The 15,325-nt window shown below is 47.3% G+C and overlaps 1 protein-coding gene across 3 annotated transcripts in view; it reads left to right on the top strand.

Moving 5' to 3' along the window:
- The first annotated feature begins 266 nt into the window (after positions 1 to 266).
- Positions 267 to 15,325, top strand: part of LOC142796340 (uncharacterized) — a 31,961-nt gene continuing 16,902 nt past the window's right edge. Inside the window, exon 1 of one of the 3 annotated variants that reach the window (XR_012893763.1) lies at positions 267 to 389. Coding sequence is in view for 1 of the 3 variants with exons in the window: in XM_075886699.1 (XP_075742814.1) it covers positions 717 to 808 (92 nt within the window). In the remaining 2 variants the exon portion in view is untranslated. Of the gene's footprint in view, positions 390 to 703; positions 833 to 15,325 lie in introns of those variants that run through there. The other 2 variants (XR_012893764.1, XM_075886699.1) reach the window with 2 other exon arrangements.

Consider the following 15,325-nt stretch of genomic DNA (forward strand, 5'->3'; position numbering starts at 1 on the left):
TTGCTTTCGGACGAACTTTTTATGCGATGTCATTAGGTGTATAACCTCTATTTTATATCCTACTGCTCAATCACTTCCAGCTCGAGAAAGTGGAATAGCAAAAGGTTTTCTCTCCCGGGGCTGCAATAATTATCTATTCTTTTTCGTCTTCCAGGTGTCAAGCCATCTCCACGTTTTTAATGGGCAGTATTAGAAGCCTCTTTCTGACGTGAAAAGCAATGATCTAATTTATCACATAGGCCTAGTATTAACGTTATGGCCTAATTAAACATAATAGAACTTTTGTGGCTTCTCTTTTACATCTTTCTGATGAGACACCACCAAAGAACTTAAATAGCGAGCGTAGTAACCTTTGTTACAACTTGATTTTTGTAAGCTAAATATACTGGGTAAGTAACTACGTTCTCACTTACTTTACATAGTATTTGTTTATGAGAGGTGTTACAATGCTCGAAACCTTCATTTTCCCCACTACTTTGCGGCATCTTGATTTGATATATCTTCTAGTGAGATCGGCCCACCCAAATATGGCCTGCAGACAACTCCGAGCGAATGTAGGCCTATAGCGTACTTGCCGAGCTGGTCATACATGTTATTAGCGCTTCTGGGGTTAATAATTTGCAATCGCAATAAGTATAAATGACTGTACAGTACATTCCACAATAGGTTCAACGAATGAACTATTGTTTCCTGCATAGGCGTCCGTATGCGGAGTGATGACCGTCGATGCGACGCGCTTTCAACCAGCACATACAGGCCGCTACCAAAAGAAGCCGGGTGCACTCGCCGGCATTTCGCCTACTTACACGTGAGAACATGAGGTTTTCATTACGTAAGTGCTAATAAAGTATTATGATGAGATATTATGAAAACATTCAAGTGGGTGTTTAACAATCGACCATGAAGTTGCAAGTGCAGATGCAAATCAGTGCACTCTGACATGGCCGCATCACTAGAATATTGTTGCTCGTAGAAGAAAATACACAAAACCATTTGACACCCTTCCTTTTTCGCAATTTTTGGTTTAACTACAACAGAATGCACAGGAGCGTTCGTTACGATAGCCACGACGCATTTCGCGCGATCAATTTGTATTGTAGCAAGTGACCGAATAGTCACAACTTACCGTCAAGACATCAAAACAAACCTTCGATAACGAGATTCAAGTCGAAATACGGCTGTTCTCCACTCTCCGAGTGAGAAAATAATGTAAAAAAGGTATCCGATACCTTGTATTTCTTGAAGTACGTGCGAATAAGAAGCACCTAGTGCAAATTGCAACTCAGCAAGCACAAGGGGCGCAGCCATGTTGCCAGGAATCGCCACACTGGCTTCCGGGCGACAAGCGATCTTTTCGGGTTTTCCAGAAACGCGTGACGCAATAAGCGCTGGCTACAAATGGGCCTCCTCAACAGCAAATCTGGTTGCTTATCGCTGTTGTTTGTTGCTGTCACGAGAAAATTACGTGCGTGGGATTAAGGCTTCACACAGACTTCTCACAGGGGGACTCCTAGTTTTCACCGATAGTTCAGTTTTGAACTATAGTCCTGCCATGACCGCCTAGGTTGTTCCCTAGCTGGAGCTTCACACCAGTGCCGCCTCACCTGTGAGACTTCATCGACGATCACAGAACTCGCTGCACTTGACCTCACCGCCGATGCCCTCCTTCCACTGAAAGTTCCGTTCGCTGCCGTTCTGCTCCCCAACTGCTCGTTCTGCTCCCCAACTTGCGTTCTGCTCCCCAACTGCTCGCGCGGGACTCCGTAAGACCTTTTATTGCCTCGCGCATTGCGCGGAAACTCAAAGCTGCGCAAGACCCCAAGTGTGGTCTTGTGTTGCAATGAATACCAGAGCACGTTGGGATTTCCGGCATCAAAGCGGCCGACTAGCTCGCCAAGGATGCGCACTCTCCCAAGACCCATTCGAAAACAGCGCGGCTTCGCACACGCCAATGCGTCATTGCTTGGCAGGGCAACCTCCACGTGCAATTCCTTCAATGACATTTTCGAGAGAAAGAAAAAAAAGCTTTATTATAACTAAAGCACCCACGAGGACATCGCTACAACGTATCGACAAATAAACGATTATACGTCCTCCCTCTTCTACTTCCCAGGGAAGATATATGAGACCAAGCGGGCTCCTTGAACCAAGTCCTGATGGACCTCTGGAGGCCTGTTCCAGAGGGCGTCGTAGCGAAGTTCTTTGGTGCGGAAGGACGCAGAATAGCGAGATGAGGAGGAAATAACTGTTGAACACTTCACCATGACATGAATTACTCTTGGAGAGGTGACACAGCCCAGGAAACAGTCTCCGTTGCAGTCAGGGTAGCTTTTGTGCGTAGAAGGAAAGCTGTAGAACGCATGAGCTTGGAGTTGGCGGAGTGCCGCCTCCTCATCCCGCGAGAACGACGGTGGAGGCGGGTGCATGGTGTGTCTAGTTGTAATGTAATATGCAAATATGTCTGAGGGGAAGGCCCACCTGATCTGGGCTCTCGGTCTCGCCATACTGCGCAGCTCGATGGGTATACTCTCGAGTGACCACGTGAGCGTGATCATTATCCGGTAAGGAGGCGTGAACAGTCCAGATCAAATGGATACGTTGGGGGCTGGATGTCTCAGTGCTTGTGGCTTTGATTATGATGTGGTTGGCCACCCTAGAAAAGCCACGTCTCGTCAAAAAGACTCGGCATGCATGGTGTGAATCAGTTGATATGTAAACCTCCCGATGAATGTGAAGAGTGTCTCGAACAGCAAGCGCAACAGCAAGGACTTCAACATTTGCAGGAGTAGAACTCTGCGAAAAGGCAGCTGTAAGTAATGTTGCAATGCCATGCAGCACTACCGGGTTATAACCACAGCGGCTTCGTGTAGAATCAGTGTATGCTATATTGGTTTCAAAGATGTCTCACAGCATGCACCTGCGGTACCCAGCACGGGCTCGCCGGTGTCCCACGTCAAGCTCAGGAATCAAGTTCTGGGGCAGTAAATGCACCTTTAAGGTTTGATGTACCCAAAGTGAGACACCGATGGCGCTCTCCATAGGACACTGAGCATGCTACACCAGAGAATGGCAGCGCCATCCACGTGCACAGGAATCTGAGGTGGCGGCGTGATCCGACGCGCCCAGATAATAACAAGCTCAGTATTTTTGAGGGGAGAAGGTCAAGCCGCACTGTCACGCGTAGGCGGTAAATATGTCGGCTGACTGCTACAGGCGATTCTGAACAGCCCCGTCTGAGCCTCTGTCTGTTCACGCGACGGAGGTCAAAGAGCCCCATTTATGATATGTAGAACCCTTTCTTGCGTAGAAAGATGTTCCCAACATCAAAACGTTTAGTGCGAAAAGATTGTATGTCACTCAAAAAAGGCTGCAAATGCCGTAAAAAACGTGTTCTATTGATTGTTTAACGCATGAGATAAAGGAAATTGGCTATAGATGTTCTATGACTATGGGATTGTCTGGTTTAATTATTAAAGAAGTGTTGGCATGAGGCCATGCCTTTGGTAGCGTACCTTTAAGGGAATGGTATTTGAAGAGATTCGTTAGACGACTAAGATCTGAGTCACTGAAATTACGAAGGGCAGAATATCAAATTTGAGCAGAACCTGTTCTGCAGCATCTTGAACTACGCCAACTTCATCAACCGTCATGTTCCTGTCGAGTCCCTCGTTAGATTGCACCTCGTGTAGGTAGTCGGGATACTTTAGGATGGGGCCGATAGTGATAAAACGTCGTTCAAACTCTTTGAGGAGACCGGGTGGATTGTTTCCGTAGATATGTGTTAGGCGATATAGTTGGTGAAAAGTTCGCGCTTTGCTAGAGGTTGGATTTATAAGAGCACCAAGTATCGACCATCTTTCGCAGTTCCCCGGGTGCCTGAAAGACGCTCGCAGAAACGCCGCCACTTCTTCCGGACGAGGTGATGCGCGTATTCTTAAGCCTCATGCGAGAGTTGGTCAATACGTTGGCGAAGCTTAGAATTGTGGCACTTCAAACGACATGAGAGCCCTCAACGCGCCTCGCACTGACGCAGAAGCTTAGGGTTCACGTCCGGGTTTGCGGTTGGGGTAACGACTGAACGTGTGCACACATTTAGGTCAGCAGAAAGAGGCTATAGCCATCTCTCATACAGTGATTTTTGGGAAGGTTCTGTCGACGCTCTCTGAACTACATGCCACTCATGATACGCACCTGCCACTCGGTACAGAATACATTGTGTAGTGTTACTATAGTTGACACTATACTGCGATAACTGCCAAGATATTTGTCGAGAAGACCATGCGCTATTACTGGTCCTACGATTTTCTAAAAGGTGAGGCCGGGACATGCGTTCCATGAGACACTGTTCCATATGCAAGTAGGGTGTCCGATATCTGAATGCAAGGTATATCGCAAGTTGCATATATAATCATAGAGCCTAATTCTCTTAGCTTCAATTTTGAGGTACCCCACAATAATGTGACTGCGCACAATATTGTGCGCAGTCTCCGCACGCAAAATGGGTGCGCCCAACGCTCGAATTCAACTAGGAGTTGATGAAATTAATGTGTGCGTGAGTGGACACAGCTATAGACGCTGAGTTTGTAAAAGCGGCAGATTTTTAACCTTGGAGATTATTTCAAGGATCTGATGAGGAATATTGATATTTGTAGCGTGGGTGCTGCATGAAGTGTATTTGGAACCTGAGACTCCAACGAGTGGAGAGTTAGCTGCAAACGAGTTGAAACCAGATGGAGCCTGCTCCTTTGGGATAATTATATCAGGGGAGTAGCTGGTTATAGCAATGTACTATGGTAGGGATCCCCTCTTTTGTAGGTATATTTAGTAGTTCCGTTGCCATACCACGATTTGCTGCTGGTTAGTGACGCCATCATCATCGTGAGAGGAAGTGGTAAGGCGTGTGTATGCGTGCGTCCGCCTTGCACTTGTGAGTGGTGGCTGTGGCCACACAACTTTAAAATTGGCAAGTGACGAACTTGAATCAGCTTTTGAGTTTGACTACGTTCTTTTTGACCTTCTCTTATAAAAGAGGCCCTTGAGTGGGAAGTTCGCACTGCGCGCCCACTTGAACTGGAAGAAAAGCACATCTTTGAATTATTTGTACGCCGTCGTTCTCATCGGCATTGTATCCGTGACGACGGGAGAATAACTCACCTAATAGGGAGTACATGCGCTCTTATGGTGTTTGTATGATTTCGGTTATCTCCTGCAGAAGTGCTAGATACCTCTGTCTCGCACTTTCTATAGCTGCTTGAATTTCAGCGTTCGTACGCTTTCTTGCTGACTGAAACTGCACATGCATCTGTGCGCAATGTGCTTTCGTTCTCACTTCGTAGCTGTGTGAAATCGGTGAAAGGATTGGCGTTCAGAGGTGGAAGGGTACGGGACATGCTATGGGTTGAAGGTTGAGAGGTATTGAGCTGTCCGGTACTCTGCCCTCAACTTACCTACCCCTACTTACCTCCCTCCTCTACTTACTTACTGCCTTGGCATTGCTGGTCCCCGAAACCTGTGGTTGCTGATGCTCTGTGGTGCAGTTCTAGTTGCTGGCTTGCATATCAGTGCCTTTTTGTAAAGTGACGGGGGTGCCTGTGATGCCAGGATAACAAGACGCTTCACTTGGGATGTTTCGTGAAGTTCATTGGGAGCGGGATCGAGACTTTGATCTCGTCCGTGCTTTGGAGCATACAGTGAATAGCGCCATCGATCAGGACCACCCAGTATTCGTCAGCGGTGTTGCAGAAGCATCAGTTGTTGACAACTGTGTAGAAGCCTCATTAGTGGAATTCATCAATTGTCGCTGTTCCTTGTCGATGGCTTTTTTAACGGAGTGTCTGTGGCAGGTTCTTGCTGGCGTCGCGGGAACTGCGGATCAGCACTGGCATGATCACCTCCAAAGGATTCTCCCCGTGGAAAGCACGGGTGCGATGGCGCTGGATAATTGATGCCGCACTACTCAAAAACGGTGACATCCGTAGTTGGGCAATGGTCAGCTCGTCCCGATTTGAGGCGCGTTTTGCAGAGCTGGCGTTTGGGCGGAGGGGGGAGGGGTAGTAGCAAAGCTGTGCTCCAAGGAAGCGGAGAAGTAAGGCACACGAAGGACTTCGAAAGTTATCACTGCAATATTTGTCTCACCCATCGTCAGAGCCTGTGGTATCTGGATTCCAGTCCCCTAAATTTTTTATACCATTCTATGTGAAGTGGTACCTGGTTCTAGTCCTGGAACACTACCTTTGCAAGAATCACCGAGGCTGCCAGATATGCATATACAGGGTAGGTTTGCTGACCGAGCGTGAGCTCTAGGACCTTCAGGAGGGCGTCGGCGACGTGTTATGAAGGAGTGCTTATGACGGCCCAGTTTTTTTGTGGTCGGGTTCGTAAATTCAGGTTTCTGTGGTAATTCAGACTCACTCTAGCGGCTGCCTAAAGTGTGGTGGCCAATGTTGGTCTGGGCCATACATCCGTTCTGAAGCCTCTGAGCGGACGCAGGAGAACCTTTTCCTCTCTAAATGGAAGAGAAGATAGGCGCTTTGCTGCACTCAGCCTCGGCTTGGCTTGAGAGTTCTCCGAGTTGGTTGAAAGAGGTGACGCTGCTTCGAGAGCTGCAGCATCGCGGGCACATTGCTTGTTGTAGACCAGCTTTCAGCAGCCACCATTTGTACGCGTCGTCTTTGCCGTGTTTGGAACGACAGTGAGAGCGGTGTAATTTTCATCCATGCCTTTCCCAAATCGCTGCTCATTTTTATGTACTGCAATAGGAAGAATAGTAGCATTAGTGCCGGGTGATGGCCCGATAGCACCTGCCTTGTCGGTGTCAGTGAACGTCTCCTCGGCACCACTGAGCATCAATGGCATCGTTTGATCACAGTTGCTAGCAGAAACTGTGCAAAATAGTAATTATTTGAGATGCTGCCTGCCCAAAAGGTAGCGGCGGCTGTCTCCAAGAACGCGAGATTAAACGGTGCCCACTGCAAACGGCATGCATCAGCACCACCGCGCCTAGGCGGTACCCATACCAACTCCGTTTGTCTAAACAGCGCGTTCGCTACCTAGGGATTCTGAAGGCGTGTTATTCAGCTAAAAATATGCTCACATTATCCGCAGAGGCATTCGAGAGCTTCGGTAACTAGGTTTGTCAAACTGTGCTGACGAATCAGATGCCGCACTGGACTGTCATCGGAAAAAGAAGATTCTAACAGGAGGCCGTGCGAGACACGTATACACTGTGGTATCCAGGTGGCGGATTTTTCAGAGAGTAGCCCACCGCGCCTCCTCCACCTGAGCATTGGCTGGTACCGCATGGAGCAGCGGTTACACCATCAGTCGGTACGGGGAGACCCAAACGGTTGCCTTTGCCCGCCACTCGAAATACTCCCTCACATTATCTTCGAGTATGAGGAGTATTCATATGCGCGCAGATCCCTCTTCAGCGCCTACCGCAAACTGGAACTCATGATCACAAATGTTATTGCGATTCTCTTTCCCCGTGCGCACGCATGCCTTGCCAAGCGCGCGCGCACGCTGCCCTTGCCATCAACTTCGAGACATTTGCGCTCTTTGAGCGCTTGTGGCCATGAAAAACTTAAGCGCCTCCTCCTCTTCGAGGTCTGTAACACTCCTACTAGATAACGCTCAGTACCTCAATTTGTCGGTACAAGCACCCTGGTTGGTACATCAAGCGCTCTCTGCAATGCGCCATTCCGGCAATTTTTTCTTTGTTTTGGGGACGATACTGCTCCAGGCTCCTTGGGAGTTGTCCTGGTTGGCTGCGTGTGGTGCACGGTGGCTTGTGCATTCGTTGCGAGAGGCAGATCAAATGACTGTCACCTTTGTATCTCTCTTGTCTATTCTCATCCTTCATAGATCTTTTATTTCATATACCCCATTCCTGTGCCGAACTGTTGAGGTGTTCCCATTGGTGTGCGTATTAGAAAGAACTTTGTTGAATATTTGAAGTACAAGTGACTGTGCAAAGTGAATACGTCACCAGACAGGGAAAATTTGGAGCCATCATCCCAAGCGGGCCCTCCTATATTTTATAGCAAAAGACACAGAGTTGCTCCTAACGCGGCCCGCATGGCCCCGGCACCGGGCAAAGTTCAGTGTAAAGACTTTGTGCACCGCCGGGGCAGAAAAAAACTTTCCTTTCCTGCAATTGCCACCTGAATAAATCTCGAAATAGGGCCGTGATATTTCGACGAAGCTGACCTTGAGGATGAGGTGGTAGAACCTTGGCTCGGGCGAAAGGAAGACGCACACCTACTCCGTCCGTACAGAACCCACATCGGCAATGCTCCGGTCTCTGGTATCAAGTCACTACCCCGGCTATGCCTCTAGGGCTCCAGCAAATGTCAAGTGCTACTCTGGACCCCAATTGCCACAGACAAAAGTATATTCAGACTTAATTTTTTAACGAATAGCAAAATTAGGATTTTGATTTGGACTCTAAATAATTATGTCGAATTCGAAGCAGCCACTAGAGTTGTAACATAGTTGTCATAACCTTATTTGAGTAATTATTATTTTTTTGTTTGACTGAAACTAAATAGTTAGAGCGAAACGTGTCCGTGTGCATTCCTCTGGTCTCCATCACTTTACTGGCAGCAATCATCCTCACTTCGCTGGCAACATTTTGGCAACAACATGAGCATCACTTTAGTAGCAGTATTTTGGCGAGCCTGCCACGGTCCTATCTAAACAGTCACTTTGTCTTTAGGTGAATGGTGGTACGCTTCCTCTCGTACTAAGGTCAGAGTTATGGAGTTTGAAAATTAGATTATGATGTCCGGTAATTTGAGAGTAAGCAAATAAGTGACGCTTAAGCTATGTGAGCAGGAATCACAGTGGCCTAAAGACGAGAGGGCATCAGAGCTTGAAAATGCCCGAAAAGCAGAGGAGAGAGCCGCATGAATGGCGGCGTTAGAAAAAGAGAAATAAGTGTCAGAAACAGATAAGGCAGTGCATGAATAAGACAAGTCCGCACAGAAAAAAGAATTGCTTGAACTGCGTTTGCGCGCAGCAGATGCAGACGTCTGAGCAGGGAGTAAAGAGAGACCCTCATCGACTTTCAAGAAGAGGTGCCGAGAGCGGCAAAGATATGTCCTAGGAAGTTGATGGCCACGTTCATTAATAAACACAATCTCGATGCGCGTTCGCATCGCTTCGAAAAATTAGCATCGGGGCAAGGACGGGAATGAAGCGAATGAGCAACAGCCTTCAGTCTTTCTTTGGTTGGCAAAGCACTGACAGTGTTCGAATGAATACCCGCGACGGAGAGTCGACAGCCGATATTAGGATGAAGGTCACCTTGCTGCAGAGACTTCGGTTGACGACTGAAGGATTCCGAGAAAGGTTTTGGGGAGCCCAGTGATTCACAGACGAGAAAACAGTTTTCATTCCGCTTGTCAGGCTACCTTGACAGGTGGATCGAGATGTAAGGTACAGAAAAAGCACACGAACAAATCAGAGCCCTAATGGGGAAGGAAACTTCTTATCTTGTTGCCACACGTGGCTGCAATATTTCTCAAGGAAAGGAATCTGGAGACAGTAGAGAAATCGACAATCTTCACTGACAAGTTTAAGGAAGCGCAGGGCTTGAGAAACCTGAGAAAAGAGAAAGAAGAGGCACCAGATTCACAAGGCACAGATACAGCGAAGCATAGATTACAGGAGAGTGGACCCAGACACACAGCTAGGTGTTTCATTTGCAATATAACTGGGCATCACGTGGCAGACTGTCGGTATGGAGGAGCAAAGAGAAGGGCCCAGCTCGTTTGTCAGAATTGCAACAAAATGGGTAACAGTGCCGAAGGAAGCAGGCTCCAGACCCAATTAAAGGCTGCATGCATCATGAGTGCTACGAGAAAATGGAGGGCAAGGTTATGAATGCTGACAAAACCGAAGGCGACATTGCGAGGGTAAAGGGTATGACGAAGCCAGTGATCAGTTGCGAACTAAGCATGCCGGTGGTGGACGGATATATTCGCGGCGAGCGCATCTTGGTATTGAGAGACAGTGGAACTAATACTGCCCTTTAAAAGAAGTCTCATAAAAGACGATGAGCTTACTTGGGAGTAAATCCCAGTGACTTGGTTGATGGCACATGGAGGTGGCTGCCAAAAGCTGTTACAACTGTGTCCACGCCATACTATTCAGGAGAAGAGGCGGCGAAGTGCGGTGGCGAGCCATTGTACGAATTAATTTTTGCAAATATCAACGGCGTAATGCGGATAGATAACAAAAATCAGGAATGGAGCGCGGTGTATGAAACATAACTAAGTACGCGGAGCTGCGGGCTGCTAGAAGAAACGCATGAACAACCCATTTAAGAAAACCTAGATGGAAAATGGAAGTAGACGACGGAGGTTAAACAGCCGGAAATTAGCAAGCAACTCATTTTATAGGCAGTACAAACTAGAGCGGCCATTGAAAACAGAAAAAAAAACGCCGAAGTTCAAGGTAGTGGTAGTGGACCCCCTCAAAGTTACACCAGTGGAGGTCGCACAACAGCTGAAAAAGATTATATCGCTGGCTGACTGTTTCAGCAAGGTGGGGGAAGTTCTGAAGAGAAAAAATTGATAGATTGATTTATATGTGGGGTTTAACGTCCCAAAACCACCATATGAATATGAGAGATGCCGTAGTGGAGGGCTCCGGAAATTTCGACCACCTGGGGTTCTTTAACGTGCACCAAAATCTGAGTACACGGGCCTACAACATTTCCGCCTCCATCGGAAATGCAGCCGCTGCACTCGAGATTCAAACCCGCGACGTGCGGGTCAGCAGCCGAGTACCTTAGCCACTACACCACCACGGCGGGGCAGAAGAGAAAGAAGGGTCGAACAATGTTTGAGTATCTCCTCCGAGATAAGTCGTTTTACGTACCACCGGGAGTGAGATTCTGCAACTTCTAGTGCCTGAGAGTTTGAAAGCTGCTGTTTTGAGCCTCGGGCATGACGCAATTATGGATGGGCACCAAGGAGCAAAAAGCATGGATACCAGAATAAAAGAAATTTTTTTGGCCCGTGATGCAGAGTGATGTGAAACGTTATGTCAGATCGTGCTACATGTGTCGAACGATACCATAAGGACGGGTCGGAAAAGCGCCTCTCGGAAGCACGCCAACCATCGAACTTCCATTTCAGGGAGTAGTGATCGATGTAGTTGTACCTATCTACCCTTCATCAAGGAAAGGCACACGCTATGTACTGGCGTTGGTGGTTATGGCAACAAGGTACTTAAATGCCGTGGTGCTGAAGACTAATAACACAGTGGAGAACGCAGAGGCACTGCTAGAAATGTTCGCTCGGTATGGAGTTCTCAGTAAAGTACTCAGTGACAAAGGGTCAAACTTTATGTTAGACCTGATGAGGGAGGTTGACCGGCTCATGTCTATTCAGCAACTGCTAATGACACCGTACCACCCCGTGTAAGGATTTTGTGGAAAGATTGAATGGAACATTTAAGCAGATGATTAAGAAGATGTGTCAACAAGATGTGATTGGGGCAGGTATCTGCCTGCACTGTTTGCCTACAAGGAAGTCTTCCAATCAAGCCTCAGATTTCCCCCGTTCGAAAAGTTATATGGCAGAACCCTGAGAACAGCCATTAACCAGCTTATACGAAATTGAGACCAACTAAGAGCTTGAAGCTGAACTAAGAACAACGTACACCTAGGTGCTACAACTTTGAGAGAGATTGGAGGAAATGAGCAAGATAGCATATGGGAATCTTGAAAATGCCCGAGAGAAGTATAGAAAGTTCTACGACCGCAAGGGGCGGCGTACCGAAAGCTTTCTCAAAGAGAAAGAACACTTGTATTGCTCCCAAGTGAAAGAATAAACTCACCACGCAGTGGACAGAACCATTTCTGGTGACACGCAAGAAAAATACTTAAACTACGAGCTAGACTTAAAGGGAAACAAAAAGCTTCTTTTACATAAACTTGCTGCAAAAAATGAAGTAGGCCCTCTCATAACCAAAAAAATATCTTTCATGGTAATCATCGAAGAGGAAGAGGTAAAAGAAATGCGCACGTGCAACCTCATAAAAAGCATGGGATCGGAGAAAATAATCATTAACCCCGAACTCACCACCGACAGAAAGTCGCAAGTGAAAGCTCTCCTACAAAAATGTGAAGAAATAATTTTCGGTGTACCCGGCAAGACAACGCTTCTGAAGTGCTAGCTACAACTGATCATAGAACAACCGGTACGTGTCTGGCAGTATCCACTTCCTTTATCGGCTCAAAAATAACTCGTAAACGAAGAAAGGAAATGCTAGAAATGAGAATCGTAGAGCGTACAGATTCCACCTACAACGCACCTTTGTTGAAGGCCAGAAAGACTGATGGCTTGTACCGGATATGTGCGGACTTCAGGCGCCTAAACGGCTTCTTGAAAGTAGACGCTGAGCCAATTCCGAGAACGAATGTTGTTTGCGCGCGAGTTGCTCACAGGAAGTTCTTTTCAAAGCTCGACCTGGCCAAAGGGTATTGGCATATAGCAATGGAGAAATAATCTAAAGTAAAAAAAAACAGCGTTCTGCAGTAGAATTGGATTCTTCCAGTTCAAGTACATGCCATTTGGACTCAGGACAGTGGCAGCAACGTTCACTAAGCTAATGAGGCATGTGCTGGAAAGCATTGAACGTGTGATACACTACATAGATGACATTTTTTGTGGCTACCAACACATGGAAAGAGCACCTACAGGTCCTCGAAGATTTGTTTCAAAATTTTGAGCGGCTAACTTGACAGTCAAGCTCACGAAATGCGAAGTCAGCTTCGACGCAATCTTGCTTTTTGGCCGCAGCCTCAGCATGGGCCGCATTGCAAAAAAACGATATAATAAAGAAGATACTAGCAACAGAAATACCGAAGGCGAAGAAACAAGTGCAATCGATCTTTGGTTTATGTTTAACCGGGTGTTACCGGAAGTTCATATCGCGATATGCCGAAGTAGCTTACGTACTGGTAAAGCAAACGAAGAAGGGAGCCCCGAACACCCTAAATTAACAGAATAGGAGGAGCCAGCACTTCGACAACTAAAGCAGAGGATGGAAGAGCCACCCGTTTTACTCGCACCAAACATGACTGAAGAGCTTATCCTGTGTACGGACGCCACAGACAATGCTCTAGGAGCTGTACTTATATAGGAAGAAAAGGGAGTGCTTCACCTAGTATTCTACACAAGCAAAAAACTAAGCTCCTGCGAGATGAACTATTCCACTATAAAAAAAGAATGCTTGACTCTCGTGTCGACGATTAAGAGATTTTATGTATACCTGTACGGCACGCACTTCACCGTGAAAATTAATCCCCAGCCCCTACAGTATTTAGCCAAAAGTAAAATTTCATAGAGCTGGCTGATGAGGTGGAGCCTTGTACAGCAGGAGTATGAAGTCTACGTGCAGTATATCAAGGGCATGGAAAATCTAGGAGCTGGTTTCTGGAGCATAGTTGCCTGAAATCTCAGCGTTTTTATTTTTAGTCGTATTTGGTCCTGTGTCAGTGGATATATACACTTATTTGTGCATTTAGTAATCCGTGTGATATTCTTTGTTGGAAAAAACTATGCCTGTGCAGTGTATTTGCTGTATATGAAGGTGAGCAGTTCTTTCTCGTGGGAAAACTCTTAAGTGGGGGGATATTAACGCAATAGCGTTAGAGAACTCGTGCCGCAGTAATCACACCATCGGCGTCTGCCCCATTGGATATGACCGAAAAATCATCCGGGAGCGAGAAAAGAAGTTACAGAGATCGCAATGGGAGGCCACTTATTGTCCACGAGTGCGCGCGCAATCACACTGAAGAAGCGGCGCATTCAAAGAAAAAAGATGTGATCAAGGTCACGAGGCACGGGTAACGTAGCTTCTTTGCCCCTGCCACCCCTCTCTGCTTAGCTTCAAGCGCTTTCGTCGGGACGGCAGAAGAGATAATTCACTTGTAACGTGCGACAAACCTTTGCGACTACAATTGCACTAGTCGAATTCTTAAATTTTTTACAGTGTTGAATTCGTAAGGATATCAGCTCTTCTCGGGAACTCTATTCATGGTTACTTGAAAAAGTGTTTCAGGGCCTCTTTGACGCGTTTTGTTCGACAAGTGTCACGGCGAGAACGAGCCCAATCGGTGATTTGTAAGCGCATTGTGAAGGCTTCAAACTACGCCAAAAAGGCCGGGATAGTGCAGCCATCGCCGCAAAAACACACAGGAACATTGAAACAGCTCTAAACATGGACAAGTATGTCCGTCAAGCGAAAAAATGTCATGCCTTTCCAGAGGTGGTGATCAAGCAAACAGCAAACGCTAGATATTGGGCTGCCGTATGTGGGGCATTGTGAGACTCTTTATGGCCTCCAAAATGGTGAGCACACAGCGCTTGTGTTGCAGGCCATGTGACAATTGCTTTAGATAAAAATCCTATATGTATCATTATGCTAGCGCTGGTACAATTTATTGTGTGCGTGTGTAAGAAAACAAACATAATAATGAGTACGCACTTAGCGGTTAAAGGGAGCACTAGGGGCCAGACTTTGCTTTGCCATCACGTTCACCTGTTCAAAGCAAAGCTTAAGGGTCCTCCACTTTTGGTTATGGGTGTGCATATGGGAAAGGACTTTGTTGAATAATTGAACTCAAAGTGAATTTGTGCGCAATGATTACGTCGCCAGAAAATGCGAATTCGGAACCATCCCCACAAGCGGGCCCCCAATATTGTACAGCTGAAAACATGAAGTTGTCATCAATGCGGGCTCATGGTCCCGGCGCCGGGTAGAGTTCAGAGTAGACACTGTGCGCACCAGCACGGCAGAAAAAAATGCTCTTTTTGCTATTGGCCCTGGAGGAACCTCGGAAAAGGGCCGCAATATTTTGACGAAGCTGACCTGGAGCTTGGGACAGTCGAACCTTAGCTCGGGCAAAAGGGAAACGCACACTGAGTCTGTCTGAACCACACCCACATTGGCTACACTCCGGTCTTTGGTGTCAAGTCACCCCGCGGCTACGCCCCGAGGGCTCAGCAAGTGTGAAGGGCTACTCAGGACCCCAACTGCCACCACCAAAAGTATAGTCGGAATGGAATGGAATGAAAAAAAAAGTTTAGTTCAGTCCTGCAGGACGCGCTTAGCGCGTTGCGGGCGTCTCCCAGGTAGGGACCGACAAGGAGTACCTGGCGGCCACTTCGTGGGCCTGCTGGCCGGCCCATTGCTGGTCGGTGAGAAGTGAGCTCCTGAGGGACCTCTCCCACTTGTTTGAGATAGAGTCGGGAGGAGTTGTTCTAGACTCACAGAGCATGTGTGTGTGTCGCTCTGCGTCCAGATGATG

This window comes from Rhipicephalus microplus, chromosome 2, assembly GCF_043290135.1.
Source record: "Rhipicephalus microplus isolate Deutch F79 chromosome 2, USDA_Rmic, whole genome shotgun sequence".
Classification (NCBI taxonomy): domain Eukaryota; kingdom Metazoa; phylum Arthropoda; class Arachnida; order Ixodida; family Ixodidae; genus Rhipicephalus; species Rhipicephalus microplus.